Raw genomic sequence first — 25394 nt, forward strand, 5'->3', positions numbered from 1 at the left:
ATGGCCTTGTAGACTGATTATGACTCATTTTGTATTATTTTATTAAATTATGATCATATTTTTTATATTTTGTGAGCAGTTTTGCGTGTTTTAACTAAGTTTTCAAGAGAAATATAAGCAGGATAGCACTCAAAGTAGGTCAATTCACGCCTTCTACAGTAACTGACATCTTGCAGCACGCTGAGAAAAAGGTTTCCTTGAGACGCCACTGCATTAATAAATCATTTCATTCGTCTGCTGTCCTGCTGATGAGGATTTTTCCGGCTTTTGTGGATTCAGCACACCGAGCTATACAATAAAGTTAAGCTGAGTGTGCTGATTCTTTAGAACTAACTTATCATGTGTACTGCTGACCATTTTCTAAAGCATGAAGTTCAATCGATTTCCCCTCTTTCTCGGCAGCTTGTCGATGGCTCTCTTTTGTGCCGTGACCTTTGCATGGAGAGCCACAAGACATCCTGTCTCTGATTAAAGCGCTGATGAACCCCGATGTTAGATGAAGCTGATAGCACAGGCTACTTTTTCTCCCTTATCTCTCTCCAAGAATCTCTGATTGGTCATTCTGTAACCTCTGTAATGTCAGCGTGCCTTTTAAAAAGAGATAAAGTAAGTGCTCACTACTTTGTGTGTCTGTGTATGAAAGGATGACATCATGCTGTCCTCTCCTGGCTGTTACCACCACTTGTACTTCAGGCTGGTGAGTCCTGATCCGTGCCGGTGTTTGTCCGGGATCCAGGTTTTCTCCAGCTGCTGTGTCAGAGTGGGGGTGGGACTGCACTGCAGAGAGAGATAGAGGGAGGTAGGAATGCGAAGAGAGAGAGATGCTTGCCAATGTGGTGCTGTGCTAGGAGATCCACATAACAGAGAGGAAGAACGAGTGAAAGAAGAAGCCTCACAAACTGTTTCCAGACACAAACTCCTCTCAGGTACAGTTTTCTGCATGCGTGAACACTAGCGCTGTCTCTGTGTTTGTGTGTGTCCGTGCAAATGCATGAGTGCGCCCAGGTTAGTTTGAACAATTCAGCGTGAGTCACTTCAAGGTAAACTGTAAATTAAATTTGCAGCAGAGGGGGATCCTTTCGTGTTTTGTGCTTTGGGGCAAATTTCTAATAATGCAATTGAATTTTCAAGGCAATCCCCCCTCCGCTGGATTAATTGGATTGCAGGGAAATTACACCGAGCCCTGGTGTGTGTCTGAGTCAGAGGGAAAAATGAATCGTCACAGAGAGGGTGATGTTAATTATTATCCGGGTCTGTTCGTTAGCACGTCTCAGTGTGTGTTTCTTGGCTTGGCATGTGTACAACCCGACATCCTGATCAAGGATTAACAAATACACCTGTGTGTGTATGTGTGTGTGTTTAGTATGGGTGGGTGTTACAAGCACATGTATATTTTCCACTAAAGCCTCTTCAGCTCTTATCTGCCTTCCTCTGTTGCTCTGCGCCTCCCTCACTGTTGTTTCCCTAATTCATCACACTCTATTACCCCCCCACACCTCCTCCCCATTCACTGCAGTTCATTTCAGTTTGGTTCAGTTCAACGCTGTTTTTCTAGACAGTCATGGGGAGACCACAGCGTTCAGTGTGTGAAGCCTGGAATCACAAATGAAGGGAAGTTGTGCTTTTTTTTCTTTTATTCTCAAACTTTGCAGCGGATCACATGCACCAAGAAATGAAAGGATGAATATTAATATCATGAATCTGAAGTGATTGTAGCAGCACTATATCCACTTCTCTTTTCCAGTTTATCCCTCCAGCATTTTCTAATTGCCTGCTTGTCTGCCTCCCCCCTTCTCCCTCTCTCTGTCTGGCCCTCTATGTGTTACCACCAACCAGACGCTGTGCACGTGACTGTGCATGTTGCTTATTTGTTTAACTGCGGGCGGATTCATATTAATATTCTTTTGATGTGTCTCAAATGCATCTTACTTTCATTACCCCCACCCCTCCCCTTTTTTTTTCTTTCCATCACCCCTAAATCAGCTTCCATTTGTTGCCATGGCAACTGTGTTTGATCTCCTCTTCCCCACCCCTCCATCTGAGCACCCTCCTTGTCATCCCATTTCTTTATCACTCTTCGTTTTTTTCACCCACTCTTATCCCCCTCTCGCGTCTCTCACCTTTTCCTTCTCAAAGAAGCTGCCACACCCTCCCCCTTCTGCTGCTACTATTCTGTCTTCTTTTTTTTTATCACCCCCACCTCATGCAGTTCTATCACCCTAAAACACATGCCCCCTCTCCCCACCTACCCGTCCTCCTCTCCCCACAGCTTTATTCGCCGCCTCACCTTTTGAATTATTCATGTGATGTCACCGGTCACCGTGGTGACACGCCATCAGAAGGTGCAATTCTGTGATCAACATGCTGACCTTGTTGCTGCTGTGATGTGTGTGTGTGTGTGTGTGTGTGTGCTTTGTCTGGCTGGGTTTGTCACTGGGTCACATACGGTACAACACAACACTGGATCCATGCTTCACATCATGGTACATTTCATTATTACAGTCTCAAACCAAATGGATTAGCGTCCTTTGGTTTGTAAAGATGAGTGCTGTGTTGGGGACTGTTGGTGTGTGTACGTGCCCATGTTTTATTGATCAGTCTGAAAAGCTCCTTAAGATGCCACTAGGGCGAGCAATAAAAGGAATTACAAGGCACGAGGTCAGTTTAGTGGTGAATAGCTCAAACATGATGGTATCACTTGCTGAAGTTAATATATTAGCGTGTTGTTAAGGATGGGCAAACTATCTGTTAAAACTTCCTCCTCATAAGACTTAAAAGGTTTACAACAGAGTGCTATCCAGTAAAAATTCAATGTGCATAATTCCTCTATTTTTGCTAGGGATCGCATTGAACAGTGCAAGTTTTTATGCATTTTTGTCCACCTCTTTTTCTTCCATTCGTACTACATGCATTAAAATGATTAAGGCTCTTATCAGTGACGTTTATGAGTAGCATGCATGCTACTTGAACTACAAACACGCTGCTTTCTAGTATAATCGTGTTGGCTGTTTGCTGTGTGCATTGCGTATGGCATTATATGCAAAGCAGCCTGTTGTACTCCCAACAGAGAGCCTATTAGTATTCACTCACAGGCCTCTGCAGTGATCAACACATGCTCTGGCATACAGGAGAGAGAGGACTAGTATTCATATTCATATTCTGTCTCCATGTTGTCATCGGTAATCTGCTCACTGCGCTTACTGTAGTGCTGTGAGACACTTGTTTCCCTCCTGTGTCTGTGTGTCTATCTGCTACACCCCCACACCTATGCAGATTCATACGCAGTTCCACCGTTTTCTATGTGTGAAGGTCTGTTCCTGCACAACAGTTAACCAGTGACTCATCAGACAGGTGATGCCGAGCTGCGGTTCAGTTTGAGAACAGCTTTCCACACATATAAACAGCATCAGTGCTTCGTCCTGACTCTCACGACGTGGTGTATGGAAACTGCAGAGCCTTTTATTAAGTCTCAGTAGAACTGTTAGCACACATGCACACACAGTGTAAGTGTCTGTAGGAGGTCTGGTCAGATGATAAATGCGAAGAAGATTCAGATAGTGCTGAGCTCTATTCCAGGCAGCAGACTCAATAGAATGCAGACACACATGCTTGTATTGGACCCACTGAAATGGAATAAGGAGACAGAATCACATTATAAGCCACGTCCAGATACTCAGAGCCCCATCATTTGACCTAACAGGATTCATTAAATAAACACACGCTGCGCACACACACAACTCCAGCTAGTCATCCCCTTGTTCGCTTTTTTAATGTGGGATTGTCCAAACACTGTCCTCTGGGTGTGGCGCCGTTGTGCAGCAGTGGAGCAGCCGTGCACGGAAAAATTCAAACCTGGCTTCGACAAGAGTTCATGTGAAAGAGTAATGTGTTTTGCGGCTCTGTGAAAGTGTCAAAGACGGTTCTTTTGGAATCGGTCCAGGTTTGTGCCGGAGAGGAGCGTGTCTGAAGATGTTTGTTTTATGCACCGTTTGCTGAACTGTAGGAGTTTGAGGAATTTTTTTTATCGTTCTGTGCGCTGCCTGCAGTTTCTCTTCTCTCATATCTTCTCTGAAGTGTTTGAGTGTGTCGGTGTACTTGTATTGCTTATGTTGTGGGGACGTTAATTCGTCAGCCATTATATAAATCATTCCAGATTTGGTATAAAGGTTAGGAGTTGTATGGTGGGCAAGGGAATCATTGTGATGACTTTAAAAGTGATGGAGACGCAAGTATGTGGGAATAGGCCAGACTTGGAGTTTATTATATCATTACTTATTGTGATGATTGATGTGACCCTGAAGTAAACAAGCAAGAATTTTGAGTAGATTTAACGCTTCTAGGTTGTTTTCAGGCCATATCAAACCACTGCACAGTCACCTCGTTCCAGCTCTAACTAACTGTTAGTAAAAAAATCAATATTTGTCATCTCTGGGAAATATGCTGCATGCAACCTGCAAACACCTTATGTAATGTACAGAGTGAACAGGGTGTATTTGACCAGCTGGACTGACCTGCAGTTCAGACGCTGCTTCATCTGTTTGTCTTTAAGTAATTCTCTTTGAAAAACAAAGACAGGCGACAATCAAAGGAGACCAAGGTGGACTGTGAGGCAGAGCTATAAGTGCACAAACTGTTGCATTAAAACACATATACTGGAGTTTATCTGATTGCCATTGCAATAAGTCAACCCTAATGTAATCATTAGAAGTGAAAATAATGTCTGTCAGGACGCAAAATAGCTGTCTTGTACTTTTTGATCATTCTTTCACTTCTTGTTACATTTATACAGATCTGGAGTGACGGACAGAGACAAATAAAATTTGAAAAATAAGAATAAAACCTCATGTGGGCTCTAATTACCCTTTTACACAAAAGCGTGGTAAAGGCTTCTCAGAATTACTGCTTAAGAGCAGAAGGACCAATGTGTTTTAATGGTGCATCGAAGCAACACAATGGAAGCCAGAGACCTAAAGTGCTTTCTCCTTTTGTAATGTACAGCATGAAAGCCACAAGCTGTGCTGTAAAGTCAGCCCCTGAATAGGAGAATGGCTACCAAAAAAGCAGGGAAGAAGACAGACAAGGAGACTGCGAGGAGAGGTGGGGGTGGGGATTCATTATTCATCCGATAATTTGACATTAGAGGTCAGAGTCGGTGTATCTGCCTCCTCCTCCTACTCATCCTCGCTCCCCTGCTTCCAGTTTGGGAGGATTCATGTTCTCATTGTGGGTTTTAAGCTTCTCTCCAATTTTGTTGTCTCCATGCAGAAACCGGACACATAGACCCCGTCCTCATCGAGCGCTACAACACCCCAGGTTTCATCGGGTGTCTCTCGCGGGTTCAGTTCAACGGAGCCGCCCCCCTCAAGTCTGCACTGAGAGCAGTCACGCAAGCTCAGTCCACGCCGACAGCCGGTCAGCCAGACAAAAAGCCTGCAGCCGCCTCACCTGTGTCTTACCAGGGCAAGCTAGTAGAATCCAACTGTGGGGCGTCACCACTCACCATCCCACCAATGTCTGCTGCAACGGACCCCTGGCGTCTGGACAACACAGGTGGGTATTAAACCAGATGTCCTTACAGTGCTGTAATCCTTCTTCCTCAAATCCTTTATACGAGAAGCCTTTTGATGCTGCAAAGCCAACTTAAAAAAAATCTGAACCACGACTAAGAAAGTGCCCCTCTCTCGTTCAGTGTGGCAGAGAGAAGTCTAAAGGTTTACTCCACTTTCTTCCAATTTTTGGGATACACAGTGTGACCTTTGTTTAGTATATATTTGCAGCTGTAGCCATGCTCACAGCATGTCTCTGGAGATCAACAACTATGGGATGGAGTGTCATGGAACTTTGTAACAACTGCTTTTGGCCAGCTAGAAGCTAAATCTGGCTTTTTTCCCTGAAGCCCAACCATGTCATTCACATTGATGACTCTGAGAGAAATATATTGGATAGATTACCCTAAAATTTAGTAGAGACATGATATGGATAGTAAATATATTTCACATCGCATATCAACAGGTCAGAATTTTAACTTTTCAAGTGCTTTCTTGAATGGCAATATACCTCCAGAAATTATGGCATCATCAGCTTTAACTGTGTTGTTGCTAATGTGCTTGTGAGCATTTTAACATGCTGCTGTTAGCATTTAAAGCATTGCTGTGCCACTAGCACAACAAACAACAACATATTTAGAGACACACATTACCATTCCATCATAGCATACACTATAATTGATTCCTTGCATGCAAACACACTCTAGCTCTGTTTCCATCGTGTCTGCTTACACATGTACACACACACAGGCATGCCTTCAGTACTCGTGTGTCTCGTGTTGCATTCGGTATTCTGAGTGACATTATTCGTGAAGCAGCCATCTTTCTCAGGCTCTGTGCCAACTATGCCTCTGGGAGCACTGAACACTCCAGCATTGATCCAGTCCATCGATCTGGACTCCAAGTTCCGCTTCCACCATTATTTATTTTACCTTACATTTTCTATAGATGGTGCTAATCTATAATTCATCCAGACCTCCCTCAACCCTTCATTTCTAATGGTAATCTTGGTGACTTGCAGTAGTTTATTTGATTGTTTTCTCCTCCCCTTTTCCTGTTTTTCCATTTGTCAGTTTTATTACTTCTTTGCCATCTCCTGATTTTTCCTCTTTCACCTTGTCTCGTGTTTTCAGATCCATTCTACTTCTAACGTTATATCCAAGCACATGCCAGCAGCTGAAATACCAAAATGTCCTCCTCTTCTACTTTTGATTCTTACTCATGCTCTTGACTTCCCTGGAGGACTCTGGGTAATACAGTCAGCCGCAGAAATCACAGCCAGCTTATTCCAGGGTGATGTTTTGTGTGACTGTACGCGTATATTCAGGTTTCGTGTGCACGGAACTGCTGGATTATACATGCCTGCATTTCCATCCCCTGAAACGAAATAAGAATTGAGGAAAAGAAAACAATCTGTTATTGGAGGTTTCAGCAGCACCGTATTTCTCCTTTTCACTCACCACCCCCTCCTCTTATCTCGGCCTCGCGTTTCTCCGTCCGCTCATTTACTCTCCACTTCTGAGCATCATGGGAGAACCCGAGCAATTAGATTATGGCTCTACGCAGAGAATTAAAGTGGGCAGACAGAAGCAGCAGGTGTTATTAACCTGTTAGCCTCTGATGGATCTTTAATGAAATGCATGAAACAATGCAGCCATGCATTAAAGTAAACAGCTCCCCAAAGGACGATGTGTATCCATCTAGTTGACCTTCTCATGTATGCATTCAGTGAAGCTGTCGGCTGTATAGAAGAAAGCAAGCACCGCATCTGTCCTCCTGCATTAGTGCCTTACAGTGTGTTTCAGTTTTTCTTCAATGCTGAAAAGCCGGACATTGTCATTATAAATCACCAGAAGTTATGCAGGGAATTGTTCCTAGTGACTTTTTATTGCTAAAAAACGATCATTTCTGTGGTGATGTAGGCAGAACTGTGACATGTTGGTGTTTGTCTGACCTTCTAACACTCTGCCTATCTGTTTGGAACTGTTCTGTGCACAGATTGCCTGAGAGTAGCTGCTTTTGTTATGCAAGTTAAAACTTTAAAGCCATTGTTTCTTCTTCTCTTCCTCTCGGTTTTTAGATGCAGAGTTCCCCTTCAATGAGGAGAGAGTGATTCCTGATGGAGTCAACAGGGACTCGGCCATCATTGGAGGTCAGTCGTTACATCAGAGCTGTATGGAAAATATATTGTAAGATTTGCTTTGTCCAAAGATGCCAACCCAGAGCCTGGTGGTTTGAGGAATGAACATTTGGCCATGAAGCGCTGATTTTAAATCTGGCCAGGAGGCTCTTTTGTCTTCACTAAGTCTCTCAAAAAAAGGAGAAATAAGTCAGATAGTAGATGTGAAATGAACATTGTTAGAAATAATGATTCAACTGTTCATTTTGATAATTCAGTTTGTCAGATTAGGAGTTGATTATATGATTTAGTTTAACATCTGTCATATCTGAGGAACAAATTGCTTTAAAATGAAAACACTTTAGTTTGTACCAATTTTAAAAAAAAAACTTGTCTGAATTTAAGAAACCCTAAATGGAAAAAATCTCTTTAAAATTTCATAGAAACTAAGATAATATATCTAAAATGTGTGTTTTTGTGCCGCAGATTCTCATATTTGACAAGTATAATAATAATAATAAGAAGAAGAAGAAGGTCAAATACAACGTACTGCAGAATAAAATTATTTGATTAAATCAGTTCATTCCAAAACAGCACAGACAGGCTGTATGGAGTGCACACATATTTTATAGAAGGATTAAAACTGATTGACAAAAACTGAATAAAAACACGAAAGGTAACAACAATAAAAGCATGTAAAATCCAATACAGAATAAAGCAGAAAAAAATTATTTAAATTATGTGAAAAAAGTGCAGACAACTTTAATAAAAGTGCAGGCAGTTTAGACTGGGCTTCATAATAAAACTCATTACTTTCAAGCAGTGAACCAAAGAGCTGTCCTCAGCTTATTTTTAAAAATGGCTACATTATGTGCAAATCTAAGTTCAGGTTCCAGCAGTGAGCAGCATAATGACTTAACACTATTATATTGTCTCTGGACTTGTACTCAACAGGCACATCTCTGATGTATTTTAGGCCCAAACCCTTTAGACACTTATGGATAATAAGTAGAGGCTTAAATTCAATGTTATATTTCACTAGAAGCCAGTGCAGGGATCTAAGAATCAGAGTAATGTCTTTCTTCTTGATGTTTGTCAGTTCTCTAGAATGAGATGCAAACACTCTACAAATAGTAAAAGTATGAAGGAGTTTTTCTAAATCTTTCCAGAATTAGCTGCAGGTACGTCCTAGCAGTGACTGAAAATGTACAATAACGCATACATGACGTCTGTCTCCTCTGCAGGCATCATTGCGGTGGTGATCTTCACCATCTTATGTACTCTGGTGTTCCTGATCCGCTACATGTTCCGTCACAAAGGCACCTACCACACCAACGAGGCCAAGGGCAGCGGGGAATCCGCCGCGGAATCGGCAGACACGGCCATCATCGGCACCGACAACCCGGAGACCATCGACGAATCAAAGAAGGAGTGGTTCATCTAACGACCGGTGACGGAACTCTGGGGGAGGAAGCGATTTGTTCGACCATCAGTTGCCACAGAGATGGAGAGGGTCTAATTAAATGACTAATCACAGGAGAGACGGAGCATCGGCTACTCTAATGGGACAATAATCTCCGAGAGAAGGCGGGGATGTGGGAAAGACGTGTACAGAAATCTTTTTTGTTTGTTTGTTTTGGTTTTTTTATATATATATATATACAGAGTATTAGAAAAAGAAAGGGGACACTAATTCTGCAGAGCACAGCTATAAGAGACTGTACGTGTATATACTAACCGGCTTGTCCTTCTTTGTATCGTGCTTGGGAGTTTTCAGGAGTCCTTTGAATACTGTATATGACAAATAATTATACTTACTGGGTCGTGTGATAGCAAAGATTTATTGCCAGTCCCTGTTTCGTTTTGATTTTATATTTTAACAAAAATCTTATATCAAAAACGATCAAATCAACATGCCAAACCCTTTCTTTGTTTTTCAAGCTGTGGATGCACCAGTCTGTCAACACTCATATCCGTCAAATGAGGTGCCACTTATACTATGGTAATATAGAGTTGAATATGGATGCCAAAAGTCACTTTGTAAATACAGTATTTTGTGTTAGTTTCTCTTTTTCTCAAAAGATTTATGCCGAGTCCGGTACATAAACACTAATGAGAAGTTTCATATCTATATTACAATGATATCATTCGTCTGTTCATTACATTGTCTATGTGTGAAATGCAGAGTTTTATGTTTAAATCTTATGACATTCGATTGTACGGGACATTCCTTTCTGTGGAAGGGCAGAGAGGGGTTTCTCAGAGCATGATGGGAAATCATGACACTCCACGGTTGGTTCAGGTCATCGCGGCAGCTTTCTTTGAATTTGGAATAGGAGAAACCAGTGAGCCTTTACTGATTCAGACTTGAGCGGTCGGTTTGTTTCTTTGCCAAACACTTGAGTCTTACGTCAGATTTTAGCGTTTAACGTCCAACTGAGTTCACGAGGTTTCTGCTCCGCATAACTGTACATCTCAGATCGACGTTGAGCTGGTGGTTCGCAGCGCGTGCATGCATCTGTGCGTTTATGTGTAGGTCAAATATTGGATGAAACAAGTGCCAGAAGAGACGAGATGAGGTGGAACAACTTGACTGAAACTTACTGAGTTTTACTGATGCGCTCAACTCCATGCGTAAAGCGGCCGAAGCAGCATGAAACAGCAAAAACAAATCAGTTAATCTCGAGGTTAAGATAATTGGCTTGTTAATCCGTTGTGCCTTCAAGGTGTTGAGCTGTTTCGCCTTGCCTCGCACTACTTAACACAAACAAAAACTTGACCGCTACTGCATGAAATGATCTGAGTTTTCAGGTGTTTTTACGTTTCCCGGTTCGAATGGTGCTGCGTTCAGTTACCCGCAAATCTCAATCGAAGCTTGATTTTGAATTCAGAACATTTGGGTGGAAAAAAAAAACTTTCTCTCAAATCGTAAAGAAGGCAGACTTGTGGCAGGAGCAGCTTTATTGACGCACAGGAGAGCTGCCTGCTGTACAACACGCAAGGCGTTTACATCTCCCCTCTGTGACGCACACACACACACAAACATGCGTGTTCGATAAAGCACGGGTCGAGGCTGTTTCGTTCAATTCCACGCAAAGCAACACGCAAAGAATGAGGAGGCAGCTGCTTTGTGAACTGAGCTTCACTCTACAGTGCCGCTGTTGACATGCATTCAAAAAATGTGCAAGTTCTAGTTTCTAGCCATGTTTTTTTGCTTTCCTGTCAGTTCTATTTACCCACATGTTTACCTTACAGTGACGTTTACAGATTAGTCTGTTACCAGCTGCCAACTTTGTTATTTTGTTGTGAATTTGCTTTTTTTTAAATGTATATCTGTGTGGTCACATTGCTCCTGTGGCACTCTTCCATGAATGATTTTGTAAATCATTGTCATCATCCTCATCACCTCATGGTTGAGTGTTAACTGTACATCACTTTATCAGACATTATGTTAGCTGGTGAGCTCAGCCTGCCTTCTACTGAGGCCTCAAAGAAGACTTTCTCTGTCCTCACATCACATCCTTTCAGGCAAATAAGTGGCTCTACTTTCTTTTTTCTCTTTTTTTCTTTTATTTTTTGTTAATTTAACTCCTCAGACTATACATAAAAACACACCCTTGATATGTGGTTTGAACGTAACAAAGATTATAATGGATTATCAGCACCGACAGACAAAACCATTACCCATATGTTTTGCTTTCGGTTCTACTGAGTTCAATAAAGAGTGTTTGATCTTTAATGTCCATCTTTTTTCTATGATGTTGATGAAAAAGAACAAATTTGGTGTCTAATCTAGAATGCATGAGTGCTTCACTGCAGTATATTCCATTATATTTTGAATTATTTGTGCTTTCCTTCAAATAATTAGACATTTTCACCACAAAAAGGGACAAATCAGGACATAAAAGTTCACCAGGGTGCAGAAAAACTAAGCGTCTGACATCAGCATCGCGTGTCCCCTCTAATAAAATGTAATCTACACCTATGAATCTCACTCCGTCACAACATTCATGCGTGAATTAGATGCACTGAAATCTGTTTCATTTCTTCCTAATGATGCTACAAGAGCTGTTAATCTGACTGGATCTCCCTGCTTCATTTTACACTATTTAAGTGAAAATGCCATATGATTGAAATAAAAAAAAAGAAAAGCATAATTAGGAAGAGCAGAGATGAAGTACATGAATTATTTTGAATAAAGAGTCTAAAATACCTCCAGATAAAGAGAGTTAGAGAGGGTGAGGTGAGAGATAAAAGGACACTTGGTGGGAATTCATCACAGTTACAATGACTGTTGACACTGGGTCACTTAAGCTGCGATTATGGCTAAAATAACTGAATTTATTGTCAGTTATTTTGCTTCATTTGTGCCATACTGCCCTCTTGTGGAAACATGGTGCAGGTTCTTTAGGAAGAAAACCGTTTTTTGTAAGAGGAATTCTGTACTGCAGTCTAAAAACACTCAGAAAACAACAAACTTTATGGAATGAGCAGTAAGTACACTATTAAATATAAGTGGAAAAAGTTAACTACATTACATCATGAGAGAGTTAAAAAAAATCATAAATATAAAGCAACACCTGCTTTTACAGTTTTACAGGCAAGTATAGAGAAGTCTTTTTAGTCTTATTATGTGAGAACCAGAACAGATCCAGTACTGTTACTCTGGAAATAAACCACCCCATAATCAGTTTATATAACGACATTTCATTATGTTCATCCACAACGTCCTAATCTAAACCATATGTGCTGCAACCACATATGTACATAGTTGCAGCTCATCAGTAACCCTTCTGACAAACACTATGCACTCTACTAATGCAGAATGCAGTTTAATAGCAGCTTTTATAACAGTTAACCAATAGGGGGCAGTATGTAACATCAGTGTCGTACCAATGTGGCTTCCAGGAGTTCATAGACTTGAATTTCTGACCACTAAAAGAACAACTCTGAACTCACAAACATTGTTTTAAGTTCTTTTTAATAAAAGAAAACAAAACTACAAAAGAAATCAGCAGTTACAAAACACACCAACAGCTTATACATTCTTACTTTTTCCTTCCCTTTTTTTTCTCTCACAATCAGCCCTTTGTTCTTCCACTATGATGCCACAGTTAATGCAAAAGTTGGGAGACGCGTGAAATCTGAACCAGGATCAGGGTTGGTCTTTGGTATGTAGCGGCGATTAGTGGGAAATGCTTGCGTTTCATCGCCCCAAGTGTAGCTTTGTGACGCTGCACACATCACAGTGAGGAAGGGGGCAAGGCTCCCCCGTGAGATGAAAGCCTGGCACTTGCTAAAAGACGGAGAGAAGAAGGGCGGAGGGTGTAGGATGGGGACGCTTCAGGGCGCAGGACACTCGGCTGGAACAACACGTGAGGAAGAAAGTGAGCAAAGGTTTGAAGCACTTACACAATCGATCACAGTGCGTTTATGATGAAAAAGGTCTGCATGGGTTTTTCTGTTTTGATAACTTACCATTCTTTGGCAGGATAGCGATGTTGTCAGCCAGGATGCCAGTGTCCAAAGAGTACTGCGTGAACTTCTGCTGCAGGACAGCACTGGTCTCAGGAGTACGACCTGCAAACACGGAGTGAGTCATAACTTCCAGATGCACCAAACACCGAATGCAAAATGCTTTCCCAGAGGGCTGCTGTGATGCTAATGAGCAGAACTTACTGTAAAGCTTGTTGAGGACCTCAGACACGCCGTCCTTTGTCTTGATGGTGTGGACCAGAGCATAGTCGTTGTACACAACATCAACAATGCGCATGTCGTTGTCATTGTTCCAAGCTGAGGAATGCAGAAATAGCAAAGTCATGCTGTTAATGCCCTGTCTTTATGTCTCTCCTGTGTGTCTTAGTGTTTGCGTGCTCTCTACTCACCCTGGCTATGGAAGGTGAAGCGTCCAGGGGTTTCAGTTTTCCTAGCCAGGTGAGTCATTCTCCAGCAGGTACCATCAGCACTGAAATAAGAGAGAAACCAAAATCAGTTCATGTGTTAATCTTCCTAAAAAAAACCTGACCACTAGGATGTTTTAGTTTGATAGGAATCACTCACTTCAGTTTGGAATAAGAGAGGTCCAGGTCTCCTCCTTCAGTTGGCGATAGCTGAGCAACGCCTGACTTCATCGATGCCTTGTGATTCACAAACCACTGAGCGTTGGTAGCAAAGCCAACCAAGTACCACTTGCCTGCCATCTATAAGAAAGACGGAAGGAGGATAATGAATATTCTTCTCACTCAATCAATCAATGAGTAGTAGTTAAGAAGTTTTCTAAACTTTTGTATAATCCTGACAGTAACATTTGCTCAGTTCTTGATTGCATCAAACACATCAAGCAGCCACAGATACTAAATAACTCTTTCTTAAACTTTTTCCTGTTGATTTAAATATTTCTCTCTTTCTCCTACCATCTCCAGGTTGAAGTCTTTCACAGGCATGACATCTGCACAGGTGGCCAGCGTGCACATTAAGGCAGCCAGCATCTTCAGCAGTGTGTTCCTCATGGCTTCTTCTTTGTGTGTTCTGAGCTTCTCTCCGGCAGATGAGGAGTATCAGGACGATGTAACGTGGTAAGGCCAGCGGAGGCTTCTTATATGCTCTGTCTCCTCCCTCCCCCTGCTCCCTCCCTCCCTCCTGCCGCTACCTTCTGCATTACAAAAACTCTCTGGCCTTCACCCAGCCGCCTGCAAATCACTGCCGTTACACAACTGGCACGTGCGGACGGAGAAGGTGAGGAGGGGAGGTGAGGAAAAGGGGGGCAGTTGGTGCATAATGGGGTTCTTTTAACACCAATCCCCTCCTCCCTCCACCACAAATGCTTCAAAGGCATGACCGGCCTATCAAAACAGCTGTTTGTTTGTTAAGAGTGCAAATGTCTTCACCATATGGCACACGGAAGCCCCACGAAATGCACCAGCAACAAGAGATCAGGAAGACTTTTACAAATCTCCAGGAGCCCATCTGGGAGCCACTGAACTCCATCTGAATAGATATCAAAGCATTTCACAGTTTGCTGGGTAATTAACCAATTGCAGTGAATATTAAATGCATGGCCAGGAGCTGTGCAGCAGTGTTATTTAAGGACTCCACAGTGAAAACCAGGTCTACTATCTGTAATAAATAACCAGCGATTTGATCCCACTTTGCATGTGGATCACTTCTTATTTTGAGTGTTAACAGTTTCTTAAAACTTTTGAAGCATGAAGACATAGCGATATCAGTTTTATAACAACTGATTGATCAGGGAGAGGTGATTGAACCACATCATCTTGTGTGACCTTAAATGTTGCCTTGATCTCTGCTTACTGAGAAAGCAACTCCCTTTAATCCATTACATTGTGCGACACTTTGTATAATTCACAATGCCTAATACATTAGGTGCTGATTAGCAGTGAATTCTGCACAGCTCCCTTTGTTCGGAGACTAGACAGGCACCGGCTTGCAATCAGCTGGTTATGTAACACACAAACACACACGTGCTGGGTGGAGCCAGGGGGAAGCTGTTGAGGGGTGCATTTGGTAACCTGGTTTTGTAACCAAACTCTTACAACCCCTTTTGTGCTTCACATCTGTGTCTAATTATCTCCGGCCACAACCCCCATCCCCTTATTTTGTGTCCTCAGGGGCACGCATGCAGTCCCACACTCTACATTTTCTATCCCAGAATGAAAAGTCAGGATGCAGCTAACATGATAATGACAGCACCACAGAATTAGCTGATGGCATGCAAGGAAACTGTAGGTTTCTTCTAAGCTGAGAGCATTTGACAATAATTAGATTTCATGTTGTTGTTTTATTTTTCTGCAACCATTTTAAAGGTTTTTCCACAAGTTTAATGCACTGGTTCGTTCTTTCGGCAACATTCCCTCTGTGGCCCATTGTGCAGCTCCACCTCTTCAACATGTGGGGACACAGTCTGTAAAACAAGGAGTGTTGACAGGGTAAATTACATGGAAGCTGTGCTGATGTTTTCGGCAGGCAGTGAGAGTTGGATAACATGTTGTTGACAAAGTTAAAAAACTGCTTGTTTCACACGTGCTCACATGCACGGCCTGCAGGAACAAATGTTAGGGATGGTCCATTGCCTCTCTCTCTTGCTGTCATTTTGCTTTCCAAACACATTTTCATCAAATAAATAGTCGGACGCTGCTCGTAAATGCACATCTGCACATTTTGTTAATGCGTTGTGAAGTTGTGGCCTGTTATTACATGGTGAAAACGGTGAAGGTATCATAAGTCTGTTAGATCTTTCCCATTTTGGAAAGGATTCTCGTGAACCCAAGTAGCAATCTCAGAGACGTACACTCAGTAAGGACCGTATTTCAGCTGTGCTTTATCACTAAAAGGTGGAGTGTGCAATTATGGAGAAAGATTGCTGATATTTAGCACGTGCTCAGTGAAATATCCCTCTCACTCCTACCACCTGCTTTTCCTTCCATCTCCCTTCCCCCTTCCTGATCCTCTGTGCTGTGATTGAGGCGTGCTGGAATACCATTGTGTAGATCAGAGCCAGGGCTATCACATCAGAATACTCCACCTTTAATTTCAATAAAACATGCTGTATATTAAAACCTTTAGTGGTGTCTTCTTCCTGGATTGCACACGCTTTGTTGTCCTACTATCACTGTAAAATATCTTTCTAAAACCTTGTAGACCTTTTAAACCTGTATCAGCTTTTATAACATCAGTAACTAATAAAGGAGCCACTGTGGGAAATGGTTGTGTTTTATAATTTGCTAAGAGTGCATATTAAAGAGTTGCATTGGTTCTGAGGAATAGGAAGGTCAAGAGCATCATTACCACGGTGTGACTGTAATGAAACAAAGAAGATAAGTCCAGCTTTATTTTACTTATTACTCATCTGATTGAATGCAAGGATGATCAAGACATAAAGTGACTGATAATCAAAGTACAGACAGTTTTTGATAACAAAGGTACAGATAGTTTTTGACATAAGCCATAATCAGTAAAGAACATGAGCTTGTTGTGTGTGCAGTCTCTAATCTTGCTTTGCAGCGGTGAAGTCATTCCTACGAGAGTGATAACGACAAAACATCAGCTGTGACAGAGGAGAGCGGAGCAACGCAGCACCGGAGGGGACGGCCAGCCTAGATAGATAGCTATACACACTGTTAGAGTATAAGAAGACTGGGTCAGGAACAGTTAGCAGTCTGAATCCATCCGAACTGACTGAACACTTGTTGGTGGTTCGGGACAGAGGATTCAGGCCCAGAGCTCTGTATCGCACATTCAGTTTTGCTGTAATAAATACTTTTGATTTTAACAAGAAGTCTCCTGACTACTCCATCAAAAGACCTGGGCAGAAATAGCCTTACACATGTTCTGTTGGTTTGTTTAATTGTAGAATAGGCTGATTTCCAACACACATTACGCTACATTCCAATAACATACATCCAGTCAGTACTTGAACAACATGATATTATAGCTGTATTATAGTTACTTTTAACATCTCTGAGCTTTGCAAGTGTTTTTTGTGGGCTATGAAATGCAGCCGCTCATTAAACTCTGTTCCTCAGAATGGATTCTTATTTTGAAAGTGAATTCAAATGTACAAATGATTTGTCCATCATACGTGTATGAGAAAGAAAGAGAAGGAAGTACTGTCTTGTAAGCTTCTTTGAAGATCAGAGAGATTTTGTTTTGACAGCTTATTGCAGGGGGAAGCTATCTGTTTTTGAAAAGTCAGCCTATTTCAGAGTCCCTGTTTTCTACCATATACTGTATTGTACCTCAGTGCATCATGTTAACTTTTCTTTTCCAAGCTAACAATGGGGCTTACTTTAAAACTCCACATTCATGAATTTCCTTGTCTCATACTTGTTAAAGTCCCATTCCTTTTTAATGAAAAAAACATGCAGCATGTTTCCCTCATTTAAAGTATTCCAATAAGAGTTAGAGAATTACACGACTGAAAAAATATTAAACGTATTTAAAATATCAAAAATAAAAGCACATATTTTAATATAAAATGGCATATGTGATGGATATATTGTTTAAAAAAGGTTAAAATTGGACATTATTATGTGTAAACAATATTGTTTTTTACTGTTAAAAAATCTTATTCACACTTACATAGTTAAGTCTAGAACTGCAGCTTATGATTATTTTCACTATCACTTAATCTGTCTATTATGTGGATTGTCTGTGTTTGTAAAATAAATCAAAACACGGATTTAGACAAATAACAGTCAAAGCCTTATGATCCAATTAAACTTCAAATAAAGTTTCCACTGTAAAGTATGACGGAGCTACAGGGTTCCAAAGCTGGGTGTCGGCATTTGTCCGGCTCCCTTCCTAATAATTTCAATACGGATTTTTGATTTTTTTTTTACAAATTTTGTAAAAATCATATGACGAATTGCAGCCAATAGTCATAGCATGCCATTCCCAGTCGAGAAGGTGTCAAAAAGTGTGCTTCAGTGATTATGCATTGGCAGACTTAATCACCTAATTAGTCTACTATAGCTTCTCTTACTGACATTGCTGCATTTAAACATGTCTACAGCTTCGATAACAAACCAAAAAAATAAAGAACAGAAGGACCATGTAGCACAAAGGAAGCTGTGTTTCTTCCAAAAGCTATAAATGACAAAAAAAAAAAAAAAGTCATTTCAGATTGAGTCACAGGCACACACCAGAAGCGAGGCTAAAGGTGAAATGATGATCGACATGTAATGTACTGAAGCAGTGCAGCTTCTCACAGTCACACTGTACAGGCTGAAATGCATGAAATAAGTCTGGAGCAGTACAGAGCCTGGAGAAGTTTCTCAATGCACTGCAGAGTGCAATGGCCTGTGAAAATACTTAACACACTATAGATTAAACCTGCAACCTACACCGACAGCGAGAGAACCAGGAAACCATTTGAAGTTCTCAAAATCCTTCCTGTTTGAAGGTGACATTTTACACAGGTTGGCACACGATGGTGATTTAAATGAGTTTGTCAGCCGCTCTATTCAGAACCTTTCTTCATGTAAGTGCTAAAGTCATTAGCCTTTCTTCCTTTTGATCTAATACCTACTACCATTTGACTGATTGTTGTTGAGATTATATTTGATTTAAAAGCACAGTTAACTTACTGATTATATGATCTCGGTCCACAGCACCACAATGGCCTAGAAATGAAAACACAATTAGCCCACAGTTGCGCACAAAATGTTGAATATTAGAGATCTAGTCATGCTACATTCCATGCCTGTGGTTTATTATGCTAGTTTACATTAATTATTTCTGTGACCGATATTCAGTTGGGCTTTTTAGGTGGACATAAACTTACTGTACGTGGGGAAGGGGAACAGGTAGGCCAGTCCCAAGCCTTGTTTTTCAGCAAGCTCTTCAAACTTGGTCAACATTGGCTCTGATAGATCGTCTACAGATCTGCCTGCGTACACAGCACAACAGAAACATGAGGGAAACAATGCAGCGCCACAGACTGGCTGCTAGACATAAAGTACCAAACAAAGAGCACGTTGATAAGGAGCCTACTATAGAGCTTCAGTGTGATCTTGCCGTGTTTCTGGTAGTACATGATCGCGTAGGAGGTGTAGTCTGTCTCAGCGATCACTATGTCTATGTTCAACTCAGGACGAGCTCCTGGTAGACACAACAGAGAGCAAAAAAGAGCATGGAAAGCAATGCTGTCTTTTACTGTCGTTTAGAAAGAAGATGCTGAAAGAGAAGAGTTCACCTTTAAGCGTTAGCCGTCCTGAGGTCGGAGTTAGATGGTAGACCTGCAATATCTCCCAACACTGGTGATTACTAAGAAGAGAAGAGAAGAGAAGAGAAGAGAAGAGAAGAGAAGAGAAGAGAAGAGAAGAGAAGAGAAGAGAAGAGAAGAGAAGAGAAGAGAAGAGAAGAGTTTTCTATACAGCTGCAGCCTTCATTTGATTTGACACCTTTGAGTGCACATTATATTTGTTCACTATAGTCTTTTTTGTGTTTTTTATACATAAAAGACAGTTGCTTTGAATAAGAAAACTGTGCCAAGGAACACTTTCAGTCAAAAAATAATCTCACAAAATGTCATTTTAGACATTTGTCACAAAAGTGTCCGTACTTAGTCATATACCCAGCTGCTTTTATGATCCGAACACTTTTGTTAAAACCCATTTCAAGCCCCAGAACAGCATGTTTTCACAAGACATTAAAATTTCTCAAATCAGGCTTCAACTTTTCAGCTTTAGAACCAAAATATCTCTTTATAAAGTGCTCTAAAACAAATGGGTGCGGACTTAAAGAGATAGCTGACATTTTTTCCACAGTTTTTAATGTCAAAAATGAGGGTGTTATATGTAATTGCCTTTAAAATGCCAATTTTGTATGATATGCAAAAACCAAAATATGCCCTCAGACCTCAGTGGGTTGATGTTGCATGAGAAAATAACTCATAAAATTGTTATAGCCCTCGAGTAACAGCAAACGTGTGCCCAGAATGTCCAACAAAAACAACAACGCACATATTTTTTCCATTTACAATGTGTATTGTATTGCCTTTCTGTGAAAGCCAGGTCAGCTCGACCCAAAACTTTAAACAATGATCACGGGAAAGCTGCTGGATTTAACTGTTCTGCTTTCTTCATCCTGTTTTTCAGAGTTCAGAATTAAAATCATGCACATGTCCACAAAGCATGAGATGAGTGAGTGAAGAGATTTGCTCCCTCTGCTGACAAATCAACAAACTGAAGAATCACAGTGACACAGTGTGTAGTTGCAGTGCTACTTACTGCCGTGTTTTGGTGCTAACAGACAGCATTTGGTTAGAACCAGCGGGACGTGTCAGGGTCATGACTGTTGGCTCCACCTTGGTGCCGTGATTTATCAGGTAGGAGCATTTGGAGGCCGTGTTCAGGAGGTACCACGTTCCTGTCATCTGCAGCACATACCAGCAGGATCAAGCACACAGAGGGGGGGCAAAAAACGATTTGTTCATGGAAAATAGTAAAGGCATTTTGGGGAATTGGCTTCCTTCTTTCAATTTTTTCACCCATTTGTTCGATTTCTGTCTCACTGAAAAATCCCATTATTGCCTCAAACACAATATTGACACAATTACACAAGCCTGCGTTACCAGCCCCCACAATAATCCATGACAGAGCTCATGGATAGAGCTATATTTTGAAGCTTTAAATAATATAAAGCATTTCTCTGTTTAGAATTGGCCTTTGTGTAAATGTGTTGAAGCTCCCAAACATTTAAATGCCCACATACAAGATTAAAACAAGAATTTGCAGCACTTTTCTTATGCTGGTGCGCCAAAGTGCTTCCATCTTCTCAAAACTCTTCATTGTGTTTATATTGACTCAAGTTATCCACCTCTGCTATGATTCCTGCTGATTTTCTTTCAGTTCTATTCATATGTGACATCAAGGCATTTATGGTACAAACAAGCGAGAAACAGAATCAAGCTGTCAGTGTGCAAAGGTCAGGTAACAGCATGCTGATGTGTTTACTGTGGTGCAGCTGCAGTCCACCGCCTGGAAACAGACGATTTATTAAAATGAGCTATTCTCTTTGTAGTGCAGCTTTTTCACGGATCTTTATCTCAGCATTGCTATGACGATCGCTATAAATGGAGGTTTTGTAAATGTTTAGCTCCAACAAACATGCAGCAGAAACTCTTCTAGTTTCTTACCTGTTGTAGATCTATGTTCTGTGCGGGTTGGGCCAGGTCAATAGGGTCGACCTTCGGCTTCTTAGGAGGTCGTTTTTGCGGCCGGGGTCGGCTCTTAGCCCCCCCTACGGCCTCGGTGGAATCCCACAGACACACACACATCAACAGCACCACCACCAGCATGCAACGCCACAATCCAGCCATTCTAGCACTGACAGTAATATACTATCTCCTTAACCTGTGGGATAACTGGCTATCTGTATTTTTAGGGGTTTTTTTCTGTTTTCTGTTGGGTTTCTCTCCCCCTGTCTTTCTCTGCAGTCTGCTCTTTTCTAAGTTTCCAAACAGAGAGCAGGAGGTAAACTGTGAAACAGAGGTTGGCCTGCTATGTTAAACATTAACTTGGATTACGGGTAGACATGTGGCTATAGTCATGTGGGGCGGCATGGCTCAGTGGGTAAAGTGGCCATCTTGTAACTGGAAGTTTGCCGGTTTGATCCTCGGCCCATCGAGCTCATGTTGAGGTGTTCCTGAGCAAGACACCGAACCCCTAATTGCTCCTGGTGGTTGTGGTTTGCTGCCTTGCATGGCAGCTTCTGCCATCAGTGTGTGAATGTGATGTATTGTGTAAAGCGCTATATAAATACAACCATTTACCATAGTGAAGTGCTACTTAAGTTCAGGAAACAGCAATAAATTCTTATTAAAGACTAGTTTGGCACAACATTTGAGTCTGAGAACAAAGATAATGCCGTCTGGAACGACCTGCTTCGCCTGCTGCCTCCGCGACCCGGCCCCGGATAAGCGGAAGAAAATGGATGGATGAACAAAGATAATTATTGGCAAATTCTCTGCTTTGTATGGATGATTCCTAACACAGACAGGTCAACAATGTCCTAACAGAACTTCTGGTGTGGTGTTTTGTTTTCCAACAGATAAACGGGTCTATCATATTTTTTTGACATTTTTCTTCAGATATGAAAACATTTGACAGACATAGAAATGCTGTTAAAAACATTTTTACATGTGTGATATTAATTTGTTATCCAGGACGTCCCACATGAAGTGTTAAGTTTTTTATTCAAAATGCAATTTGAGACAAACTCACATCAGATGACATTCTAGTTTACACAAAATTTTGAATACAAACATTAGTAAAAAGTTTTAAAAAATCAAAATGAATTTGACTTTCATTGAGAGATACCAACTGATTCATCTACTAATGTCCTGCATATATCCACTGTTTCCCAACAAGAAACTGAGAGTGATTCATTTGCAGGTAAAAAATAATGTTTTCAGTGGTTTAAGTCCATCAGTTCTGCTCATCCTTGTCAGGTTTGTGGTTATCTCTGGGTTTAAACATAAGAGCTGCGCTGTTGATACAGAACCGCTGGCCTGTCGGGTCGGGCCCATCATCAAACAAATGGCCAAGGTGGGCATCACACTATACGACAAACACACAAAAATCAAGAGCTGTGGCTGTATTTATGGCAGATTCTAATGCATGACTGAGATACGTGTTTTAAATTACTTAATAAACGCACAAACAGGTATATTAACAAGCACAACTTCACTAAACAAACAGAATTTGGACTTATTAGCTCAGAATCAAACTCACATTTTTACAAAGGACCTCTGTCCCGGCACTACCCAGGCTGTTGTCAGGACGACGAATGATGGAGGCGTGGCTTTCATCGCGCTCCCATGTCCCATGAGCCTCTTTGAACGCTGGCCAGCCTGTTCCAGAGTCATATTTAGCCTCTGAACTATGAAGACAGAAGGGAGCATCTGCTCAGTAAACATCTCTTTGAATCAACACACTTCTCTTATACCTGTGAGTCTCCATTCAACACCATTATAGCAGAACTGCAAACTGTATTGTGTTTTATAGAAAGTGTCCATTCTAGGCAATGTGTAGGCTTGTGTATGAAGTGTCATTTTAATGGTTAGATTCAAACTGTTACCTGAAAAGTGGAGCATCACAGCAGACACAGTGGTACATCCCCGTCTCATAGTGGTTCAGGTAGATCCCACTAAAAGGCTACGAAAGACCCACAAACACATCAAAACACAATATGAGGGGAAGAAACACAAGTCTAATAGTTGCATGTGAGGGTGATTTAATCATGTTACCAGTCTTATAAGGATTTTGTGAGTGCAGCACAGAAACAAAACTGTGTTTTAAGCTTACTCATGTATCTGAGGCTGAGGTTAATTCATGACATATGAGAGGTTTGTTGCCGAGCTGCCTGAACTTGACGCAAGTTAACTTTGCGGCTTTGATCAAAGTCCATCTGGGAATGTGCTGTTGTTCATGAGATAATATGTGTGTCAGTCTGGAACACTGAGATAAGTGCTGATTTGACACAGATCACTGCACGGTTTTATGCTCTGATCCTGGAATAACCTTCAGGACACACAACAGTAACTCAACTCTTGGTTGTTTTATTGTGCCAGACTTTCATTGTTGTTATATTATGATATTATAGTGTGAGTTCTCAAACAGATCTCCCTTGTAAAAGAGGTTTCCTGGTTAAATGATGGCCATGTTTGCATTTCTAGTACATTGATCTCAGGGTATATCATATAAATTTTCTCTTTGAATACTCACCTCTTCAGTCCCTTTTTCTCTGGTGACAACATACTGTTCTGGGCTCAGTTTCTTGTGCCAGTCTGTGGTCTTATTGTATCGTGTGAGAGACTGCAGGCCTGCATAGATTAGAGGTCACAGATTTTACATGTGCAACATACAATAGTGCAGCAAACAGTCACAGGAATACTAGTGAAAGTAAATCATTAAAACCATCTGTATCTAATAGGATTCCCACCCCCCCCCAATCAGAACACACAACAATGAATAACAGATCCTGAGTCAAATGTTTGCAAGAAGAAAGTTACATTTCTGCACAAGAATTTCTAAAGAGGCATAAAATTCCACTTAATCCTGTCAACTAAAGTAGCCTTACAATTCAGTTTATTCCAAGTACCTCTTGCAAGCCTCCCTCCCACACTGCTCACTGCAAAAGCACCCAAAAAAGCGCCTTCAAACGCATTAAGAAGTCCCGTTCAACATGCGTGTGAGAGATGCAGAGACTCGCAGCTTTCACCAAACAGCGCTGTGACAGGAGACAGAAAAAAGTCACCAAAAAGCTCAGCTCGGTACCTGGAGATGTGGATACGGGGCGGATGAACACCGGGATCCTCCTCGGTAACACCGCAGATCTTGCTGAGGCGTGCTGAGAAGCAACTAGGAAGAGACGGCCGACGAATCGAGACATGTTTGCTGCCTGCAGAGAGTCAAGTGTGAGGGAAGTCAAGTGCAGGCTGGAGTGGAGCTACTGCTGCATCGGGATCGGTCATGCCGCGGCGAGTTCTTGCCGGTCCTCCCTGCGCTGATCCACGCTGATAGAGCCGTGACCCGGTCAAAAATCACGTTTCCTGTTATATATGGGTCAAAGTGGAATCAGTTTACTGCCCTTTTATTGCCAGCAATTGGTTAAAAAGTACACATGACAAGTAAAGAGCTGCACTGAATGGATATGAATGTGGTTGACTCTGTTGGAAATCCTAACAACAACAAAAGCAAATAACTCATTAAAAAAGAAAAACTGTTCAAAATTTTGTCATGATACTTGAACTGTCTGTGTTCTTTTACATAAATTAAAACATCGCCTCCCCGATTTGCAAAAAAAGTAACTTATTTGAGACTTTTAAATTCAAGTGCATTTATTCAGTGGGGTGGGGGGGGGAGGAATCACACATTAAGAAATAATTATTTTTCATCAAATCATGTGTGCCTCAATTATTAGCATCCCCCATGTTAAGACTTTGTACAACCCCCTTTCGCCAACAAAACAGCACCTAATCTTCTCCTATAATACATTTTTGTATAATTTTCAGTGTGAGAGTATGCTTCTGCAGTAAAAGTTGAGTTTATGTTAAGGCTTTTAACACATCTTAACCAGGGGTGCCAATAATTATGGAGGTATATATGCTGTATATATATTTTTTAAGTTAAACAGAAAACAGCAATTTAAGCATTTCACTGTGTCTCATTGGACAGACTGGTGACCTGTCAAGGGTGTCCCCTGCC

The 25394-nt window shown here is 41.4% G+C and overlaps 4 protein-coding genes and 1 long non-coding RNA gene across 5 annotated transcripts in view; 2 read left to right on the top strand and 3 right to left on the bottom strand.

Annotated features, from left to right (window-relative positions):
• cntnap2a (contactin associated protein 2a) overlaps positions 1–11404 on the top strand; it is a 372045-nt gene extending 360641 nt beyond the window's left edge. Inside the window, exons 24-26 of the mRNA XM_051940310.1 lie at positions 5266–5550; positions 7627–7698; positions 8910–11404. Of these exons, the coding sequence (XP_051796270.1) occupies positions 5266–5550; positions 7627–7698; positions 8910–9109 (557 nt within the window). The 3' untranslated portion in view covers positions 9110–11404. The remainder of the gene's footprint in view (positions 1–5265; positions 5551–7626; positions 7699–8909) is intronic.
• Positions 11405–12629: 1225 nt separating this feature from the next.
• Positions 12630–14222, bottom strand: LOC110948473 (lipocalin-like). The gene is made up of 6 exons (XM_022190013.2): positions 14079–14222; positions 13726–13865; positions 13551–13630; positions 13345–13458; positions 13144–13245; positions 12630–13028 (listed from the first exon to the last, which is right to left on the bottom strand). Exons 1-6 carry the CDS (start codon positions 14172–14174, stop codon positions 13009–13011), a joined length of 552 nt encoding a protein of 183 aa, XP_022045705.1. The 5' UTR covers positions 14175–14222; the 3' UTR covers positions 12630–13008.
• Positions 13154–16960, top strand: LOC127531368 (uncharacterized). Its single transcript, XR_007938423.1, has 2 exons — positions 13154–13258; positions 13529–16960. It is a non-coding gene; the product is annotated as an uncharacterized LOC127531368 (long non-coding RNA).
• On the bottom strand, positions 15444–21654 carry c8g (complement component 8, gamma polypeptide). Its single transcript, XM_022190011.2, has 7 exons — positions 21323–21654; positions 20415–20560; positions 19379–19449; positions 19177–19284; positions 18968–19072; positions 18771–18806; positions 15444–15586 (listed from the first exon to the last, which is right to left on the bottom strand). Exons 1-7 carry the CDS (start codon positions 21503–21505, stop codon positions 15567–15569), a joined length of 669 nt encoding a protein of 222 aa, XP_022045703.1. The 5' UTR covers positions 21506–21654; the 3' UTR covers positions 15444–15566.
• Positions 21655–22362: 708 nt separating this feature from the next.
• msrb2 (methionine sulfoxide reductase B2) lies at positions 22363–24719 on the bottom strand. Its single transcript, XM_022190010.2, has 5 exons — positions 24465–24719; positions 23913–24010; positions 23266–23342; positions 22920–23067; positions 22363–22745 (listed from the first exon to the last, which is right to left on the bottom strand). Exons 1-5 carry the CDS (start codon positions 24577–24579, stop codon positions 22614–22616), a joined length of 570 nt encoding a protein of 189 aa, XP_022045702.2. The 5' UTR covers positions 24580–24719; the 3' UTR covers positions 22363–22613.
• Between the last annotated feature and the right edge of the window lie 675 nt (positions 24720–25394).

This window comes from Acanthochromis polyacanthus, chromosome 20, assembly GCF_021347895.1.
Source record: "Acanthochromis polyacanthus isolate Apoly-LR-REF ecotype Palm Island chromosome 20, KAUST_Apoly_ChrSc, whole genome shotgun sequence".
Lineage (NCBI taxonomy): Eukaryota > Metazoa > Chordata > Actinopteri > Pomacentridae > Acanthochromis > Acanthochromis polyacanthus.